At 41.5% G+C, this 20,759-nt stretch overlaps 1 protein-coding gene across 5 annotated transcripts; it reads left to right on the top strand.

Annotated features, from left to right (window-relative positions):
• Window positions 1–1,818: 1,818 nt before the first annotated feature.
• Window positions 1,819–19,941, top strand: CDV3 (CDV3 homolog). Of its 5 annotated transcripts, none has more exons than XM_063114092.1 (5): window positions 1,819–2,456; window positions 3,157–3,233; window positions 12,017–12,162; window positions 16,151–16,304; window positions 17,477–17,648. In XM_063114092.1, the coding sequence occupies exons 1-5, from the start codon at window positions 2,217–2,219 to the stop codon at window positions 17,625–17,627; spliced, it is 768 nt and encodes a 255-aa protein (XP_062970162.1). In that variant the 5' UTR covers window positions 1,819–2,216; the 3' UTR covers window positions 17,628–17,648. The 5 variants fall into 5 exon arrangements, with proteins under 5 accessions (XP_062970162.1, XP_062970161.1, XP_062970166.1 ...); XM_063114091.1 differs by having other exon boundaries at window positions 1,826–2,456; window positions 16,145–16,304; XM_063114096.1 differs by lacking the exon at window positions 17,477–17,648 and adding an exon at window positions 17,655–17,923 and having other exon boundaries at window positions 1,829–2,456; window positions 16,145–16,304.
• Window positions 19,942–20,759: the final 818 nt, after the last annotated feature.

The following is a 20,759-nucleotide window of genomic DNA, read 5'->3' as shown; positions in this document are numbered from 1 at the left end:
TGGAATTTCTCACACATGATCAAGTTCTGGGAGCATGCCATCAATCACATTGAAAAATGTAGTGGGAAATTCTGCTGTGTCAGCCCTGAACTGTGTTCCTTCTCTGTATTTTCTCAAGTCATTAATTCCTTTAAGACAAAATGTATTGATGGGGACCTAAGAAAGGAGAGACCGTGTTTCGATTATTTATATCTAGACCTTCTTTTCTAGATAATAAGTAAGTTGAAGGCAGGAACGACAAATGACTCACCTCTGAATAAGGCGCATTGCTTTAAATATAGCTAAATAATTGCTTCATAGATGAGGAAAGAAAGGAGAGAGAGAGAGGAAGGGAGGAAGAAAGGAGGGAAGGAAGTAGGAAGGGAGGGAGGAAAGAAAGAAGGAAGGAAAGAAATTGATTAGACATGTTAAGGCAGGGCAGTGCTGCTGGGCAGTACTGAACTTGGCTTGCATCACAGGAAGAAACGTGGTGTCACAGAGGGAAGTTACCTAGGGACCTATCCTGGGTGGCTGGAGGCAGTTTATGTTTGGGGACTAATATATAACCTTGTTGTTGGCCAAGACTAGGTCTTTGATTACCTTCTTTCACATATTCAGAATTTAGTTCTTTAATAGCAGTGGAGATGGGAGGTAGGAAAAGACATTTAATGGGAAAATTGTAAAGGAAAAGACAGAAGTCGCTTCATTTACTGAGTTCTATCTACCCCATAGGGCTACCAACATAGCCTGAGTCATTTCCTCAGTGGTTGTTACAGCTCTCTCCTCGCCCTTAGAAAGAGGAAGTGGAAAGTTTAAAGTCTCACACTAGACCACCTTTTTCATGTACACGTATCCACTTCATTCTCAATGCCCTGAAGGTACTTACATGCTACAGTCAGGTTCAGCATGGTCATTTTGGTCTCCACCTCAATTACGTGCCATTCCCCTATTTTATCAGGGATAGAAGCTAAGGACAAACTGTGGTCATCATCCAGACTCAAGTCAGGGCTGGGGCATCCTTTAAATGTATTTAAAAGTCATTTATCTCGCATCCAGTGCGTGTTAAGCAGTGTTGGGCAGCTAACAGGTACTCTCTTCCCGTCTTGCAAGAACTACGAGGGGCTTGGTCGTCATCTAGAAGAAGGCGGAGTTCAGACAAAATCAATCCCCTTCTATCTACCTAATGGCTTATTAAAGCTCTTTTAGTAAACGGTACCTAAACTTCAAGCCCACGGCTCCTCTCACTTTCAAAATACTCATCCTGTAAAACTGAAAGGCAGAGACTGCTAGATCACAGAGGGTTTAGGTACAGAGACAAGCGGAGGGGTCGGGGGAACAATCTTTAACACAGTGGGCTTAATTCAGCGTTTTTCCGTTTCGCGAAAGTTCAAACGACTACAACGCCACAGTTGGCTCTGGGCTGGGAGACACACGTGAGCCGTACGCATGCGCTCAGACCGGACGCACCCGCCCCTCCGGCCGGACCTCTTCAGCCAAGTCACCAACCAGCCAGCCCTCTAAATGCCCGCCCTTAAGGCTAAACCCCCGGCCAATTGGGAGGCCGGAGTCATTAGGCGCATCACTTATTTTGCATACGCCCTCCTCTCCCCGCCCCCACGCCAGAGCCCCGCCCTATCTAAGGTTGGGATTGTCGCCTAAGCGCTTCATCCTGGCACCTGATTGGCTATTTAGCCAACCCCGCCTCCTTCTCCTCCCGCCGCCCGCCTCTCCGCACTCCCACAGCGGCGGGCGGAGCTAAGCACGCAGGCGCGGGAGCTGCGTCTCTCTTCGGGCGGCCCGCCCTCCCTGCTTCCCGTCCCTCCCCTCCCCGCCCCTTCTCCCCTCCTCTCCGGGCCTGCGCGCGCGCGTCTTCCTCCGGCACGCGCGGGCGCTAGCCGAGCACTCTCGCCGGAGCCTCTGGCCCGCGCGTTCCTTTCCCCTCCGGCTGTGGGGCTGGCGGGATCCTGCACCGCCGTCGCGGCAGCAGCGGCAGCCCCGGCGGGCTCGGGCAGCGGCGGCGGCGGCGGCTCGCGATCCCCCGGGCGGACTGTACCACCACCCGCCGGCACGCGGGGGGAACGGCCCGCCCCGCCGCACACGCCTTGGCGACCCCGCGGGGCTGAGGCGTCGCCGCGCCCGGCAGCGTGAGCGCAGAGCCGGCCTCGACCCCGTGCTCGGAGCCCCGCGGGCAGCGCCCGCCGCCGGCCCCACCCATCCGGGCCGAGGAGGCCGCGGCCATGGCTGAGACGGAGGAGCGGAGCCTGGACAACTTCTTTGCCAAGAGGGACAAGAAGAAGAAGAAGGAGCGGAGCAGCCGGGCGGCGAGTGCCGCGAGCGCGGCGGGTGGTGCCGGCGGGAGCAGCGGAGCCGCGGGCGCGGCGGGCGGTGGGGCCGGCTCCGGGGCCCGGCCGGGCGACGGCGGGACCGCGGGCGCGGGGGCCGCGGGCCCCGGGGCCGCCACCAAGGCTGTGACGAAGGTAAGGGGCAGGGAGGCCGACCTCGGGGCCAGGCGGCGCGCTCGCGCCCATGTGCCCGCCCCCGCCTGCACGGGAAGCGGCCGGGAGGGGCTGCGGGGGCCGGCCACGTGACCAGGGCTCCGCACGTCGGGCCGGGCTCGGCGGCACCGGGACCCCTGCGACACCCAGCCCGGACGCGGCCCCTCCACCGCGCGTCGCCCGTCTGGAGCCGAGACCCGGGCTGCAGCAGCTGCAGTGGCCAGCACAGAGCAGCACTTATCGGTGACGTCTGCGCCGAGTAATTTGCTGTGCTGACTTCGGCCCAGGAGTTTGAGCTGAATTTTCTCTTTTAACAGTCACGTAGTGGCAGCTCTGTGGGCATGACTTGGTCTCCAAGCCCGTAAAAGAAAAAAAAAGTCTCGTGGCAACATTGAGGTAGATATTTGGTTGTGGAATTGCTATTGACTTATTCATTCGGCTTTTCCTAGTTGCTTTAAAGCAGTAGCTCTTGTGCAGGAACCCGGAGGAAGTAACAATGTTAGACTGCTGGGTACGTTTGTTCTCCAGTGCCAACTTCGGGATCAGGCAAGGGCTTTGCCGGGAGAAGAGTCCATACTTACTTTAGGTTCCATTTCCCCCACCCTCAACTTCATAGTCAGATAATGGTTTACCTGTAGGTTTACAAATAACTGTAACTGGTCACATGGTATTTGTTCCACAGGATGAAGATGAGTGGAAGGAATTTGAGCAAAAAGAGGTTGATTACAGCGGCCTCAGAGTTCAAGCAATGCAAATAAGGTATGGTCTGGTTACACATGTGTTTAGATGACATTTAGGGATAGGTACTGGAAACAAGTTAACACGTTTGGTTTTTCTTTCTTCTTTTTTTTTTTTAAAGATGACTGGTAAGGGGATCTTAACCCTTGACTTGGTATTTTCAGCACCATGCTCTCCCAAGTGAGCTAACCGGCCATCCCTATACAGGGATCCGAACCTGTGGCCTTGGTGTTATCAGCACTACACTCTCCCAAGTGAGCCACGGGCTGGACCTCAAGTTTGGTTTTTCTTTAGCCCCAAAGCAGCATCATAGTAGCCTTGTGCTTTAGATAGGCTTATCAGGACTCTAATGGATTATGTCTATCCTTGCTCCATGTAGGCAGTCCTTCTACATGCTGATCAAATTAACTGCCAGCCCTAAAACCCTGTGAGAACTTGCCATCTTCCAGTTCGGTTAGGCCTTTTTATTTCAGACAGCTAAAATATGTCATTTCAAGGTTTTTACGTTCAGTATTGGTGGTTGGACTTAGTGTTTCTTTTTGTTTGAAGAATGATATGGATGTTTTTCAGATCCTCTCCAGTAGGCAAGTTCATATATATGAGGGTGCTTCAAAAAGTTCGTGGAAAAATAGAATGAAAAGATAATATAAATCTTTCCATGAACTCTTTGAAGTACCCTTGTGCTTTTGTAATTGAAGTACAGCATGCTTATAGAGAGGTACAGATTTTACAGGTTCTCACAGTGAAACCACCTTTGTAATCAGCACCCAGGTCAAGGAACTGAAGGGTGCTGGGAGAGAACAAGGCGGCCTCCTGACACCTTTCATTCACTGCCTTCACCCCGAGGACAACCACTACCCTCACACCATAGGTTAATTTTCTCTAGAACTTTATAGGAATGGAATCATATATTCTAAGTGTGTTATTTTTAAAGTTCAAGAAACATAGTAGTTTTAAAAATTAGATTGGTTGGTTTGGAGGATTTGAAATCAACATTTTATCAAGTCCAATTTATGGTAGTCAATTTTTTTTTTTTTAAAAGATGACTGGTAAGGGGATCTTAACCCTTGACTGGTGTTGTCAGCACCACGCTCAGCCAGTGAGCGAACCGGCCATCCGTATATGGGATCCGAACCCGGGGCCTTGGTGTTATCAGCACCGCACTCTCCCGAGTGAGCCACGGGCCGGCCCTATGGTAGTCAATTTTATATAATAAATAAATGCCATATTTTGAGGGGCTTGAAAAGTAGGAAAAACAGGTGAATATATGGTTCTATTGGTTTAAGATTAAAAATCCTTTATTCCCAGTTTAAAGAATGTGAAGGTACTTCAAAAAGTTCATAGAAAGATTCATATTATCTTTTAATTCTATTTTTCCATGAACTTTTTGAAGTACACTTGTAAATGATCTTGATGAACTGCCTGTAGTTTGAAGTTTGCAATTTGTATACAATGCCAGTGACTGCATGGCACAGTGGAGGAAATATTTTCCTTAACTAAAAACTATCTTTTGACCTTTCTAGATGGCAATATATTGTGGCCTTAAATAACTTTCTTTAAAAATCAGGGCTAATATTTTTGACATTTGTTGAATACCTACCACAGCTAGACCTTGATGTCCTAAGTGTTTTCACATCAATTTGTGAGCTTAACCAATGTGAAACCTCCTGACTGACAGTGGGAAACTTTTAGGAAATGTGGTTCTCTACCCTTGAGATTCCTTTGTGGTAGTGTTAAGTAGAAGTGATTAGACTGGAGTTTGATTCCCAACCACTTGTTGGCTTCCTTTGTGTTTTAGATGTTTTTGGAGAGGTATAGTTTAGAAAATACCCCTGTTATCTTTCTCCTGGGCTTGACCTGGAAAAATGGGGGAAGAAGTGATATGAGGTTTTTACCATTTGAGAGAGAGTGTGTGTGTGTGTGTGCACGCACGCACGCGCGCGCGCAGGTTTTTGCATACTTAAATGACAGGAGGGGGACAGTGTTTAGCCATGTGGAACTTAGGGGGCAGGAGTAGCTTAGTGAAGGGCGTAGCTTTCAAGTTCACTGAAAGTTAGAAGTTGATTTTGTCAAATTATGGAGAATATTTAAACAGAAGCTATGTTTTCCTGTCATTGACCATAAATCCCCTGTTCATATTCAGGATTATTTTAGTCTATTTTGGCTACTCCTGAGATGATGAAACATTTCTTAAATACCTTAGGTAGTTCACCCTTGTGAGGAACCTAAGTAAATCTCAGTTTGAGTATTTAAGTTCTGCTTGACCTGAAGTAGGCCAGCTTTTATATTGTGTTTTTTTTTTCGTTATTCTTAGCATCTTGTCTTTGCCTCTGAGAGGCCATCATATAGGTCCTCAGCTAATCTGCTAACATTGAAAAACATTCCCTCTTCAGGAAGCGGCTTTTGTGGGTCCTCATTAACTGTTGAGTCTGGAGTCTGTTTCTGTGGCCTTCATAAATCATTCACTTAAGGGGGATTTAACAACTTCCAGGAAAGGCTTGAATGAGAAACCATGTGAGGTTTAATAATAATAATAATAGTAATAATAATAATAATAATGACCGAAATTTTCACTTTACTGAGTATCCTTCTCAACCTTGTATTAAATGTTCTTGACAGTGGAGCTCAGTAGAGTGGGAATCCCCAAGGAGAGAGATGCTGGTTCATAGGAGTGGGCTAGGTTACTCACGTAAAAGGGAGGGAGTTAATAATGTGGCAAAAACATGAACTTTGGGGAAAGACAAATCTGGGTTTGTAATTTAGCTCTGCTGCTTAATGCTTGTGTAGTCTTGGGCAAGTCATTTTACTTTTGAATTTTGGCTCTTACCTACAAAATTGAGGCTACTTAGGATTAAGATTTCTTTGAACAGTGTGCTTATAATAGTAATCATGGTAGTTTTTTATGTCTTCAGTCCATTATATTTTTCTGTTTGTGAAAGACACAGCTTTGCTATCTCAATATAGGACGAGGGGAAAGGAAGCTTTGGAAGTTGACTTTAAATATCTTGTATTTCTCAATCTACAGTTTTAATTTTCTCCCAACTTTTTTTTGTTTTCTTGGCAGCTGGCTGGTACAGGGATTGAACCCTGGATGCTCTCCCAACTTTTTGCTTTGAAAAATTACAAACCTCAGAAAAGTTACAAGAATAGCAAAATAAATACACATATACTTTTCACTCAGATCCGCTATCTTTGCCACATTTGCTTTATCTTTGTCTTTCCCCATATACTGAGAGTTTGCAGCTATTAAATACGGTCTTAAAGTTCTTGAAACTAGTAAACATGCTGAGCCTTTATCAAAGATAAGTGTACATTTAAAGGGGGGAAAATTTCAGTAGTAGCAAACTTACTGTATTACTGTTCTATCTTGTGTTTACCATCCAGCTCAATATTTGGTACCCAGAGTACTTCATGTCAAATTTTATGTCTTAATAGGTCATGTCATTATTCTAGACAGGTTCTCGAAAGGGAAGCCATTGAGATAGTGATAAAGGGGCCTGCCACTTGAACTTAGATTTCTGGTTGATTGTAGGACCTGTAGGCCTCTCCCATCTTTCAAGTGGATTTTTGGGAGAAAGAAAGATTTCATGTAATCGTTGAGGTTACAAAATGTTGAGCATTTGTCGTGTTTCAGTAAAGAATTAAGTTCTTGGAACCTAGTGTACTAGGAACCTTCTTGGGAAGACAACTCAGTGCTAATAGACACCAGTAGATTGTTCCAAAGAGATGTGCAGGGTGCAGCAGAACACAGAAGAGACACTTAGTCTACCATGAAGGGGTCTGGAAAGATTCTTTGGATGAAGTGCAGTGACTTCTTAAGCCTTCAGGCCAAGCATAGCTCATCAGGCCATTTTTATCACCCCATTTTACTGTTGTGACAGTGGTCGGTATAAAAGCCTTCAACAGCAGCTCAGTCAAGCTTGGTTTTTGTTTTAGCTGCTTCCCCCTAGTGTTGGGGAAAGGGAGTTAGGATGAATACATTTTCTTGTCATGTCCCTTGAGGTAAGGAGATAAGAGAATGAAATTCTCAAATTTCAAAATGAAGAAGAGGTCACTTGAAAGAAAGTTGGCTTTGGAGTCCCACTGATTTGGCTCTGCTACTTTGTAACCCTGGGGGAGTTATTTCAATGTCTAGGTATCAGTTTCCTCCTATGTACAGTGGGCCTCCTCCTTTCATTGGTGTTACTGTTATTGTGAGGTTTAACTTTGTAAAAGTGGGTAGAAGTTACCTGGCCTAGTAGATATTCTGTAAATGTACCTTTTCTAGCATCATTAATCCCCCCCACCCCACCAATAGTGCCTTATAGACTTACACGTGTTTAAGACAGTATACTTTGAATTGTGGCAATAAATCTATGGTAGCATTCTAGTATTTAAAACATAAAACTTAGCTGATAAGAAGCTACATATTATATTTGGGTCAAACAACGAATTTTATCCTAATTGTCTTCTGTGGAAATGACTGCAACATGTTTCTTGTTTTGACTTCGGCATTTGGAGAGTTGACACTTTCTGGAATATTTAAATATGAAGAAGTCATAAGATATATAAATTGTTTCTACCCTACATTTAGTATTGTGATATTTAGGCAAGGCTCTTCGCATCTTTGGGCCTTAGTTCCTAAATTTGTTGGATGAAGTGTCTTGATTAAACAATTTCCAATGTAGTTCAGCTAATATTTCAGAACCTTAGGAACCCAAAATATTAAGTTGTCTACTTGTTCCTTTTGTTATTGGTATCTCTAATTAAACAGATCATGCTTATTTTTTAGTAATATTTTATAATCTAGACATTTTTAAATTTGTGGTTATTCATTTTTTATTTTCTAAGGACAAGAAAGTGGTAGGAAGACACTAGATAGTAAAGGAAACTTCTTTTACTTGAGATACTGTCAGTATTCTATCAGACCAAATTGGAGTGTTGTTTTAAAAAATTTTGTTGGGGGGCCAGCCTGTGGCTCACTCGGGAGAGTGCGGTGCTGATAACACCAAGGCCACAGGTTCGGATCCCATATAGGGATGGCCGGTTTGCTCACTGGGTGAGCGTGGTGCTGACAACACCAAGTCAAGGGTTAAGATCCCCTTACCGGTCATCTTTTTAAAAAAAAAAAATTTTATTGGGGGGCCGACCCTGTGGTGCACTCGGGAGAGTGCAGCTCTGGGAGCGCAGCAGCGCTCCCGCCCCAGGTTCGGATCGCTCACTGGCTGAGCGCAGTGCGGCCGGTCACAAAAATGACAAAAAAATAAAATAAATAAAATAAATAAAAATAAATAAAAATTTTTATTGTGATTAGAAAAATATGTTTTTTAGAACATCTGAAAAAATATAAAAGCATAAAGAAATGTATAAGATATATCCATAATCTCTTCAGTTTAGGGATAATTAGTGTTAAAGCTTTTTGGTTTTTTGTTTTGTTTTGTTTTGTTTTGCTTTGCTTTGCTTTTCAGTTGGAGATTGTTTACTGCAAACTAGTAACTTGGGAGTATGGATATATTAATCACCAAATAGTAAAGTAATTGGGGGGAGAATATATTTTAGAATTAAATCTTTAGCATTATAGATTATCTAATATATATTTTATATATACAAACGTACACACACAAAATTGTGATTTAGTGTTTCAAAACGTAAATGGCCAACTGAAAACAATCACACTATAGGTATACAAGTAAGTAAGTGCCATGAAGGAGCTTACATCTTTGTGTGGAACTTTAACTCCCTCTCTGGCGTGGATTGGATTTCTGACATTACCAATTAGTTGATTGTAGCTAGGTGAATACCACCCCTATTTTTATGCTTGAACCTAGCAAATCACATTACAATGTAATTTACATTAGCATGGCTTCAAAAGTGTAGCTTATTTTGGTTATTTTGGGTTTGGGGGACAATTCTGATGTTTGAATATCACTGTTAGACTCCTGGATAAATTATGACCTTCATATTCTTACTTGGTCATTTATCTCACTTAATAAGCTTTAGAAAACAAGGTCATATTGGTATGTATTAGAAATCCATTTAGAAAGAACATGTTTTCTCCAAATGAAAACTACTTTTTTTCCCCATTATAAAGGTGGTATATGAAGGTACTTCAAAAAGTTCATGGTCCAAAAAACAAAAGTTTGTGGAAAAATTGAATTAAGAGATAATACACATACTTTCATGAACTTTTTGAAGACTCCTTGTACATATTGCTTACACAGTAATTCAAATGTATATTAAAAAGCATGTAATAGCAAACGGTGCTAGGCACTGTTCTGAGTACTTTATGCCTATTAACTCATTTCATCTTTGTAATGGGACTGTGATCCCCATTTTACATAAGAGGAAACTGAGGCATAGAGAAGTTAAGTGCCATACTCAAAGTTTCCTGGCAGCCTTGATTTTAATCAGGCAATTTGGCTTTAGAATCTGCTGCTAACTGCTTGCTTCATGAGAAAATAAAGTCATGCATTCTAACCCCCAAAACAACTTCTTACAACATTTGAAAAAATTGTTCTAGATGTTTTTGTATTAATATTAGGTGTATAGATTTTGTTTTAGTAAGTTATTGGCTTGTAGGACATGAATATCACTTCCATGTCAGTATACACCTAACATTTTAAATGCCTTCATAGGATTCTACTATGTGTTAATGAGAAGGAAAACTGAGGGGTGGCTTGGTCATATTTTTCAGCTTTTCTTCCTCTCAGGTATAGTGTTTGGGTGGGACAGGGGAGGGGGCGGGGAGTGCAGCTGGCTGGTACAAGGATTGAACCCTGGACCTTGGTGTTATCAGCACCACGCTCTAACCACCTGAGCTAACTGGCCAGCCCTCAGAATAGTCTTATGTAAAATCTTGCGATTCAGGCAGATTGAATGTAAGTCTGTTCCCCACTCCCCTTCCTAATTTCCACCCTAGTCCTCTACATTCTGGAATCATCTCTGGTTGGTGGACAATTCATATGATGCCGCCATCATCTTTGAAATTTTTTTCTATCTGTCTTCAAAGGAGACCATCAAGCTAGTCAAGACATTTGTCTTAAAGCCAGGACATGTCTTGTTTTAATAGAAGTGGAAGGAGATCATCCTTAGGTGTCCTTTTGCAGAAACCAGGAGAGGCTGTGATGTTCCCAGGGTCGCATAGAGTCAGGGTGAGGGTCATCTGTATATTGTTATGGCCATGATTGTGGATCAGATATCCAATAGAGAAAATGTCTAAAAGAGTGAAAAGCCACGGACAGAGCTTTGAGGACTAGCCATGTCTTTTTTTTATATAGGGAGTTGGGGAGGAAGGTAGTCAGAATGGTGGAGATTGAGAAGCTGAAGACCTAGGGAAAACCACCATTGTCATGAAAAATAATTCTGGGAAAAAGTTAGTAGTCTCTGCCAAGTGTATCATCAGTAAGGTCAGAGCTGTAAAAAGGATGTTTGATTTAGCAGTTATGATACTCAGTATTCCTGCTGTCAGGCCAGCAGTAGACAGACAAGGTATGTATGTACTTGGTCATTTAGAACACTCAGGTTTCATAAAATAGTAATAGGTAATACAGCAAAAGGAGAAATAAAGATGCCTTGGAGAAATTATAGATTCTGACTCAAGTCAGTTTAAGAGTACAGAAATAAAATTGGCATAAAAAACACTGCAGGCAGTCTGAAGATGATGTATTACCATTGAGGGTATCATTTGCATGTATGATTACTGCTAAACTATAGACAGTTTGTGTATTTTCCTTTTTTCTTTTCTTTTCTTTTTTTTTTTTTTTTTTGTAACAAGTGACAAATATATGTCCGATGTTATGGGCTAGTTCTATATGAGGGCACTTCAAAAAGTCCATGGATAGATTTGTATTACCTTTTAATTCTATTTTTCCGCTAACTTTTTGAAGTACTCTCATATTTCCTGTGTCAGACAGTAGAGATCAGCCCTAATGAAATCTGTAGCACTTACGCAAACACTGGACACAGACTTGTTTTCCTCTGTTGGAATGTGAATTCTAACTTTTTTTTTAATTCTTATTTTGAGAATACTTTGTAACATGTACTAAAGGATTTGCAGATAAAATTATACAACTTTTAAAAACCCTTAATTTTCTCACTAAAAATATGCTTGTTTTGTACACTTTGGTCCTAGAATAGTCTTGTAATTGTGCTTTTAATTATTCAAGTCACCCTTTTCTCTGCATTTTAGGTTATATCATCCTCTCTTCCCTCCCTCAGTTGCTTGAGCCAGTATCTGGGGTCCTGCTCTTATTTGAGGCTGCTATAAATAACCATGCAGATTGTCACATAGGCATACCAGTATGTTAAGTATTTCTGAATTTTCTTGAACATATGAAGTGGTTTTCAAAAAGGAAAGTAGAACTATCAGACTGAGTGGTTTTCTAAACCATTTTTAAGCAACGAAATCCTTTTTTTTTTTTTTTTTTTTTTTTAAAGATGACCGGTAAGGGGATCTTAACCCTTGACTTGGTGTTGTCAGCACCACGCTCAGCCAGTGAGCGAACCGGCCATCCCTATATGGGATCCGAACCCGGGGCCTTGGTGTTATCAGCACCGCACTCTCCCGAGTGAGCCACAGGCCGGCCCCGAAATCCTTTTTTCACGTGAAGTCAGATGGAAGTCCCAATGTATGAAATGTGTATAAAATCTCTTCTTTCCCTCCTCACCCACCTCTCTTTTTTTAAACAAGTGAGGCATTTAGGCTTTGAAGAGGTTAAGTGACTTCTTCAGTGTCACACAGATAAGCATTAACAGAACTAAGGATTTGGACTGACAATTTTCCCGGTGGTTCTTTAATTGCATTCACTTGTTTGTTTTTCCAATAGTGAAAAGGAAGAAGAAGATAATGAAAAGAGAGATGATCCAGGCGATAACTGGGAAGAAGGTGGAGGTGGTGGTGGTAGTATAGAAAAGTCTTCAGGTCCCTGGAATAGAACAGCTCCGGTACAAGCACCTCCTGCTCCAGTAATTGGTAATGTTAATATTTTAGTTTCAGAAAGATGTCTAATTTTATGTCTTGTCAACTTTGAACTAAATGCTTGCTTGTGGGATGAGGGGAAGTGGGGCTCCTTTCCATTCCTGGGAGATTTAAGGTCTTTCAAATCCTAAATAAAAGGAATTTGGAAGGTAAGAAACATTTGTTCTGTAAGCTGCTAAAATTTATATGTAGATAAACTGACCAATTTAAATATTTAAACATTTATCCTAATTTCCTCCTTAAATATTAACTCCTGGCTAATGGGGAAAAGGGTAAGGAAAAAGTAAAATTCATTTACTAGAATCCAAGCTACACTTCATTTAAGATTTTTAGTAATGACTAGAGCTCAGCCTTATAACACCAAGGCCAAGGGCTCACTCCCCATAGCGGCCAGTTGCATCCCTCCCCCCACCCAGATTAAAAAAGACTCAGTTGGTAATAATTACCAAAGGTTGTATTTAACTCCAAAAGTTTTCATAGGAGAAGAAATTCTTAGAGCTTTTATCATGTTAAGACACTTCTGACAGCTGATAAGGAGTGTCAGGCACCATGTGCTCTACTCGTGCGTGTCTTTTTTTCCATTCTCTATTTTACTCTCATGTCTTGAAGCATGAATTCTCAGCAGGGCCGATTTTATTATTCTCCAGGGGATAAAATAAAAGTTGGTTCTTTGGGGATGAAGAAATCTTAGATCTTAACAGTGGTTTGTGGCCCACCAAAGGGTCAAAGTAGATAAACAGTAGATTTACAGTATATCTGTGGTATAAAATTTCATGGAGTTAGTGGCAGCTAAGAAAAATGTATAAAAGGGCTCCTTGAGAGGGCAATAATGAAAAAATGTTAGAGAAGCACTGCTTTAAGGCAATGCATACCAAATGCATTATTTTACTCAGAATAGTATACAGATAACAAATCACCCCAAATCTTACTATCCAGAATCACAGGTAACTATGTTAACGTTTTTGCATCCTTTCTAGCTTTTTGCTGCATATGTTTTTGTCCATCTAACTTTTTTTTTAACTGCTATCTGTCATTGCACCTAAAAACCCCACTGCATTGCTATGTTCAATGTCCAAGTCTCAGTTCTCATCTGATTTGTACCTGTCAGCAGCAGTTGACACAGTTGGTCACCCCTCACAACACATTCTGCTCTTGGCTTCCAGGACACCAGTTCTCCTCCCTCAATGGTTGTTTCTCAGTCTCTTTTGCTGTAATTGCCTCCTCTCCTCTGCCTCTAAATGCTAGACTGCTCCAGGGTTCACGCCTTGATTCTGTTTTCTGTCATCCCCACTTCCTTGGCAGTCTTGTCCGTGTGTCAGTGACTCTCAAGATTTATATTTTCAACTTGGATCTCCTGAACTCCAGATGTGTATATTTTAACTGTCTGCCCAGCATCTCAAACGCAACGTGTCTGAAACTGGACTCCTAATCTTCAGCCCCTCATGCGTCTGCTTCACCCCCCAGCCTCTCATCTCGGTGCTGTTCTTTCAGTGACTCAGGCCATGGACCTTGGAGTCATCTTGATTCTTTTGCTGCACACCTAAATCTAATCTGTCAGTAAATTCTTTTTGTATGGATTACTGAGGTGGCCTCTTACGTGGTCTGCCTGTTTCTACCCTTGTTCTCCCCACCCCTCTCCCTACACCCTCAATCTGCTCTCTCTTCCCAACACAGCAGCCGGGGTGGTGATTATTTATTTTATTTTATTTTTTGGCGGCTGGCCGTTTTTTTTTTTTTTTTTTTTTTTTTTGGTGACCGGTAAGGGGATCGCAACCCTCCTGCGCTCAGCCAGTGAGCGCACCGGCCATCCCTATATATGATCTGAACCCACGGCCGGAGTGCTACTGCGCTCCCAACGCCGCACTCTCCCGAGTGAGCCACGGGGTCGGCCCTGCTGGCCGGTATTTTTAAAATATGACATGACATGTCACTGTGCTGGTCACAGACCTCAATGGCTTCCCCTCTAATGCAAGGAAGCAGAAGTTCGCAGTGACTTAAAAGGCCCTGTACATCTGTTTTGTGGTCCTCCCTTTTCTGACGTCGTCTCTTATTGATTATTAACTTGGTCCTCACTCACTGCTCCTTAAATATACTAGGCACACTGCTACTGCAAGCCCTTTGTGCTTAAGCTTTTGGCCTGTAATTCTTTCCTTTATATCAGGAGTTTGCAAGCTTTTTCTGCAAGGGGCCAGATAGTAAATAATTTAGGCTTTGAGGGCCATACAATCTCTGCTGTAATCACTCAGCTCTCCTGTTGTATTGAAATACCAAAAGGTGCTGGATTGAATATACCACCGAGTATAGCTGTGTTCCAGTAAAACTTTATTTACAAAATCAGTTGTTGGGCTGGATTTGGCTTTTTTGCCAACTCTAGCCTATGTGTATATCTCTTTCCAGGTCTTTGCTCAGTTTCACCTCATCACTGAGACCCTCCCCAGTACCACCCTGCCCATCCTGAGCTTCTTTCACAACCCTGCTGTGCTTTTTTTTTTTTTTTTGACTGGTAAGGGGATCACAACCCTTGGCTTGGTGTCATCCACACCATGCTCAGCCAGCGAGCGCACCGGCCATCCCTATATAGGATCCAAACCCGCAGCCTCGGCACTATCAGCACCGCACTCTCCTGAGTGAGCCACAGGGTCAGCCTCCTACTGTGCTTTTAATCTTGGATATAGCACCTGTCCACTGTTACTTACTTTGTTTCCTCCCTTTCTATTACCGTGGTCCGGTAGAACTTTCTGTGACTGTGGACTAGCACTGTCTGGCTCAGTAGCCCACATGTGGCTGTTGAGTACTTAAAATGTGTCTGATGTGACTGAGGAACTGAATTTTTAATTTTATTTCATTTTACTCATTTTAAAATAGCCTTACATGTTTAGTAGCTAGAATATAAGGTTCATAAAGGGAGGGGTTTTTGTTCTGTTAACATTTGTATCCCCAGTGTGTTGCTTGGGTGCTCAGTAAATAATGAAAGCATATATAAGCTTTCCCCCATATTATCAAAAACTATATAAAGTAGTAAGCCTTTATACTGATATTCAAATGGCTTCATTATATTTCAGGTAATAAATGATGATGTGTAGATATTTACTTGAAGTTTTTGATACGTGGGAAACATGTATATAACACTGAATCTATATTGAGGATGGGAAAAAAAAGACAGGAAAAAGCTGGAAGGCTGTGTCCCCAAATGTCAACCATGGTGAAAGGGCTGTTCACCTGCTTAATCTTTTCCCTGTTTTACCTATGTTTTCAAAGAAAAGAAAAAAAGAGGAAGAACTTTAAAATCTATTGATTATGTGAAAGAAATGAAATAATTGTTTATTTTTTATTTAAAAAAATTTTTTTTGTGGCTGGCCAGTATTGGGATCTGAACCCTTGAACTTGGTGTTACAAGGCTGTGCTCATTTTTATTTTTGTATTATCATCTGTATAATTTTTAAAATAACTATACAGGCATTTTATTAAACAAGTTCTTTACACATGGCATTTAATTTACCAACCAGATAAAAAAGTGATTATCCTTCTTTACTGATAGATAAACCAAGGACTTAAAGTGCCATATTCTGAAAATCAGTCTCTGGTGAGACCTATCTCCCAGGTCCGAGCAGATTCCTTTCCCACTTCCAGTAACTTGGCTTACAGAACTCAAACAGTTTTAAATTGTCCATGGAGGACAATTTTTGTCGGGTTTTTTGTTTGTTTTTTGGCGGCTGGCCAGTATGGGGATCCGAACACTTGACCTTGAAATACTCTAACCAACTGAGCTAACCGGCCAGCCCCATGGAGGAGGAGTTAGAACACTACCCCGGAAATTAGAATGTTTTCACTGTGAGACGTTTTTTCTGACCCAGAAACTCTTCCTATATCAGGAATTTTTTTTTCACTATAACTGTTAAATGATTGGGAATGTAGGAATAGCTTATTAAAATGCTGAACATTTGAATAGTTTCTCTAAACTGTTGTAAAATGTTAGTTACAGAAACCCCAGAACCGGCAATGACTAGTGGTGTGTATAGGCCTCCTGGGGCCAGGCTAACCACAACAAGGAAAACACCACAAGGACCACCAGAAATATACAGTGATACACAGTTCCCATCCCTGCAGTCCACTGCCAAGCATGTAGAAAGCCGGAAGTAAGTACTATCATTACTGCATTTGTTTGGGACCTCTATCCCTTGGGCAGGGAGTGGGATAGAAGGGATGTGAGGGGGATTACTCCTTCCTGGTAAAGCCCAGGCTGCAGCTGATGGGCAGCTGAGAACCAGATCAGCACTATATCAATGCCCAGGAGGGAGGAAGGGGTGAAGGGAGGGCACTGAAGACAAACTTTGCTGTCTGCAGAAATTTCTCTTATCCTGAATTTATGTTGTTTTGTAGTGACAAGTCTCATTTACTTAAAATTCTTTATAGGTACATTATTATGGGCTTATGTTTCTTATAATATGGAAACTAGATATATAAGAGCAATGTTTTATTGTATTCCCAATTAATGTGAATAGATGAAAGATGTTGGCATTTATAAATCTAATATTAAAATAATCTTATTTCAGCAGGTCCTTAAAATGAATGCTACTGGAGTTAAATGACCACATATGGCACAACTACATCTTATTTAGGGACATGAATTTTAAAAAATAAATAAAATGGGAAGAAATGTAAATGATATCAGATGGAAATTTTTGGGGGGTGGCTTTTAGAGTAAATCCCAGCCTTTCCACTTCTTTGAGAGTTGGCTTGAATTTAAACCTTCACTTGGACTTGCTCCTCTGCTCTATCCTACAAATGGATAAGGGACCCTCTGGGAGGGCAGTGACATCATCACACTCATCTTTCTTTACCTGGTCTAATCTGCTAATCTGATCCACTCCAAAAAATACAAGTGAGGAGAAGTCATTGAATAATGAGTAGGACTTACAGGAATGAGAAAATCTTTACCATTACTTATGCATAAAGAGAGATGTGTTATCTTTTATTTGCTGAAAGTAAAAGTGAGTCTTAGAATGAATGTAATTACATAGCTTTTAAACTTAACCAGTTTTCAGGTTGGTCCCAAAATAGACTTGCAGTTAATACTATTTAGTAGAAGATAGGACGATAGAGCTTCAGTACAGTATTCTGTTTTTCTGTTCAACTGAAGGCTTAAAAACTATTTGATAAGGAATTTATATACCAGTTCTTCCCTCCTGTTCCTTCCTAGGATTCTTCTAAAGGGTGGCTTTTTTTTTCTTTTTGACTCAAGGAAGAATATTTTCAAAAAACATTAATGAAGAAGAAATATTTACTGACTACATTTCTTTTCCCTTAGGGATAAAGAAATGGAGAAGAGCTTTGAAGTAGTAAGACACAAAAATAGAGGTAGGGATGAGGTTTCAAAAAACCAGGCCCTTAAACTTCAGCTAGACAACCAGTATGCTGTGCTTGAAAATCAGAAAAGCAGCCACACACAATACAATTAAAGAATGGTCTTTGCTAACCCTTCTAAGGTAACTAGACCACAGCCAACCACCATGAGCAGCCATTTGTCACCTGAGCTCTGCTGGATCTACAGCAACTGATGCAGAACACTCAATTTAAGGGACCAGCCTGATTGCGCTATGGAAGTTAAAGTGTCACAACTGCTCTTTGTATATTGGATTTAGGAGAATTTTCATTGTTATATAAAGGTGTGAACTAGATTCAGCAGTGTTCTTTCATAATTACTCTGCAAATACAAAAACACCTGCAGCTAGTGGTCATTTCAAAATCTTTTTATGTTCAGATACTGAGCCTTCGTAAGGGTTGACTACCTCAGATTTGCTGCATTCATTGTGGACTTCATGTGGATCACAACTTCTGGATAAGAAGGTTACAGCTATTAAGTGTCGATGTGAACCTTGAAACCAGCTCTACTGGATTCCTATCAGAAATCCTGCAGAAAGTCAGCCATCTGGGTTCTGATCTGCTGTAAAAGATGAAGATTTAAGTGACCTTAATTAACCTGTCCTGTGCCCCACCCTTAAGGAATACTCTGTAGTAGGCTGTGGCTATATTAGACTTCCTGGAACATGCTGCTCTCAAAAGAACTGGTGTGTTCAGATTATGTAGGGCTGTGATTTATAATTTAAACTCTTGTATTCTGAGGTAACCACAAATTAAATTCAACCAAACTTGGGTCTACTGAATGAGAAAGGGGGTGGGGGAGGGAATAATCTTGTTTCTTTTAGTAATTTTTTATTTGGATAGCGCTTTTTCTGTGTTCCATATTAAGGCCTTTTTTTGCTTTGAATTGGAATAAGTTCTTTGACAGCATATTGCTTGGTTAAGTGAGTAACCTGAAATATGCATTAGAATTGTGAAATGTGGTTTGAATTTGCCAATCCCTACAGTGGAACCAAACAGCCTTTTTTTATTTCTGGTTGGCCAGTGCAGGATCGACCCTGGACCTTGGTGTTACCAGCACCACACTCTAACCAACTGAGCTAACCAGCCAGCTCCCAAATAGCCTTTGATGAAAGGGCAGTGGATGCTGGGGGCTCTACTCAAGGTGCTGCTAAAGCCTCTAATCAGGTCTAAAATGTGTCGTAAACTGCAGTGGAAAGAGTATGGTTTCCGCTCAGCTACAGGATTCACTGATCTGTCCTTATAAATTCAAAACAGTGTGAACAAAACCTCATCAAAAGCCCATTTAAGTTTTATGGATCTTGCATGATCTTTGATAAGAATTCCTTATATACTTGTGTCCCAGATTTTTAGGTATTGGACGTTCTGTAGAGGCAGCGATTGTCCCAGCTAGCTCGATTATCAACCTTTTGGTGTGTCTTTATGTTGTTCATTTGGAGAATCAGGGCAAAAGACAGGTGATATAGCACTTCTGTTTTTAATAATTACAGCTTAAAATGTCCAGTTGTTTTTAGTTCTTAAAAGGGACACGAAGAAGCTACCCAGGAGTACCGAAAAGTGTCTTTCCACCTAATGAGACAGCCTGGCAATTAATTTCCTAGTTTTGAGTCTGTGGTTCAATAGAAATATTTCAAGGTGGTACGTGACCACTTGGTGTAGAGTCTGGGTTTCTCTGTAATGAATCCCTTTGCCAAATGTAGGACATGCAGACTTTATCCTGGCAAGATTGAAGCAGATGGCTGAGTAAAGCTGCCCTGATGTGGGAGCGCTTTCCTGCAGGAGTTCAGTCTTGGTGAAAGTGTCAGTCAGAAATTGGACTCGTAGGAGGGTTACGGTATCTCTTGACGGCACCTGCCAACCACTTCTGGGCAATAATGTTGGCATTATTTGAGGTGGCCAGGCAGGTGTCCTGCCTTCTGATATATTTGGATGAATAGCTGAACCACCCAAGGGGAAGTGGGATGATTAATGAGAAACAAGGGGATTCTTGGTTAAACTGAAGGCTTTATTTGGGAACCAAAAACCTTAACAAATAATCTCTTGGACCTTGAGCCACATATTTTCCCTGAAAAGTATGGGTTTTTTTCCCCAGCAAGATCTTATTGGGAGTAATGCATTGAGGAATGAGCTAAGACGAATACATGGAGGTGTTACTTAATGGCATACTGTACTAGAAATCTGAAGACCTGCAGCAGATTTAAATTCCAGCCCTCGTTATAACTTTTTAAAAGATTGTGAAATTATCAAAATGCACATGAATCAAGTTTTAATAAACTGTATGATGGGTGGATGAGGCTGTCCAGTGTATCATTTCTTTGAATTCTCAGGCACGGTTTGGCAGTGCAAGAACTCTGTAACATTAACAAATTCAATAAAAAGTAAATATATGTATTTTGGAGTGTAATTGTTTTTATTCTAAACCCTTAACCTATACTCTGTCTTTGAAAATGAATTGATGTCAGGGCCGGCCCATGGCTCACTTGGTACAGTGTGGTGCTGATAACAGCAAGGCCATGGGTTCGGATCCCTATATAGGGATGGCCGGGTGGCTCACTTGGGAGAGCGTGGTACTGACAACACCAAGTCAAGGGGTAAGATCCCCTTGCCAGTCATCTTTTAAAAAAAAAAGAAAAGAAAATGAATTGATGTCATGCTGCCTTTGCTGTTGGAGAGTAATCATGCTCTCAACTCAGAAGTGTACTTTCTGTTTGCGAAATGTTTGCACAGTATTCAGAATGTTAGATGTGGAAGAAAAGAGGCTGCAAAGCTATGATAGATATTTTTTATATCTGGGAAAACTATTGTACTATTGTCTTTGTTGTGGTATTAAATTTTGATACTTTACATCAAGGAGTGATGGTTGGTTTGCTCAGTTGGTTAGAGCACAGTGTAATAACACCAAGGTCAAAGGTCCTGATCTTTGTACTGGTCAGCTGCCTTATATAAATAAATAAATAAATTATAGCAAGGGAATCTACGATTTTTATTTTGTAGACTAAAGATTTGAGGCTTTGTGCCTTGAGAAGCTTACATGTTTTTCAAAATAGCAGTTTTAAATTTCAGGATTTAGTTTGGGTTATAGTTCCTAAATTTCTAAATTAGTGAAAGTATATTTCAAGTCATTTTTGGTAATGAAGTTTAAAAGTTTAATGTTAAAAATTTGCTATTTGATTATTCTTTGTACTTGAGGTTCTTTTTCTTGACAGCCC

The sequence above is a fragment of the Cynocephalus volans genome, chromosome 11 (assembly GCF_027409185.1).
Source record: "Cynocephalus volans isolate mCynVol1 chromosome 11, mCynVol1.pri, whole genome shotgun sequence".
NCBI classification, from domain to species: Eukaryota; Metazoa; Chordata; class Mammalia; order Dermoptera; family Cynocephalidae; genus Cynocephalus; species Cynocephalus volans.
This window is presented reverse-complemented; position numbering and strand designations above follow the sequence as displayed.

What these genes read in the sequence shown, in the direction of transcription:
- CDV3 (XM_063114091.1), top strand. Translation starts at nt 2,217, where the DNA reads ATGGCTGAGACGGAGGAGCGGAGCCTGGACAACTTCTTTGCCAAGAGG. An exon ending in CCACCAAGGCTGTGACGAAG is followed by an intron (nt 2,457 to 3,156) that starts GTAAGGGGCAGG and finishes TTTGTTCCACAG; the next exon opens with GATGAAGATGAGTGGAAGGA. An exon ending in GTTCAAGCAATGCAAATAAG is followed by an intron (nt 3,234 to 12,016) that starts GTATGGTCTGGT and finishes TTTTTCCAATAG; the next exon opens with TGAAAAGGAAGAAGAAGATA.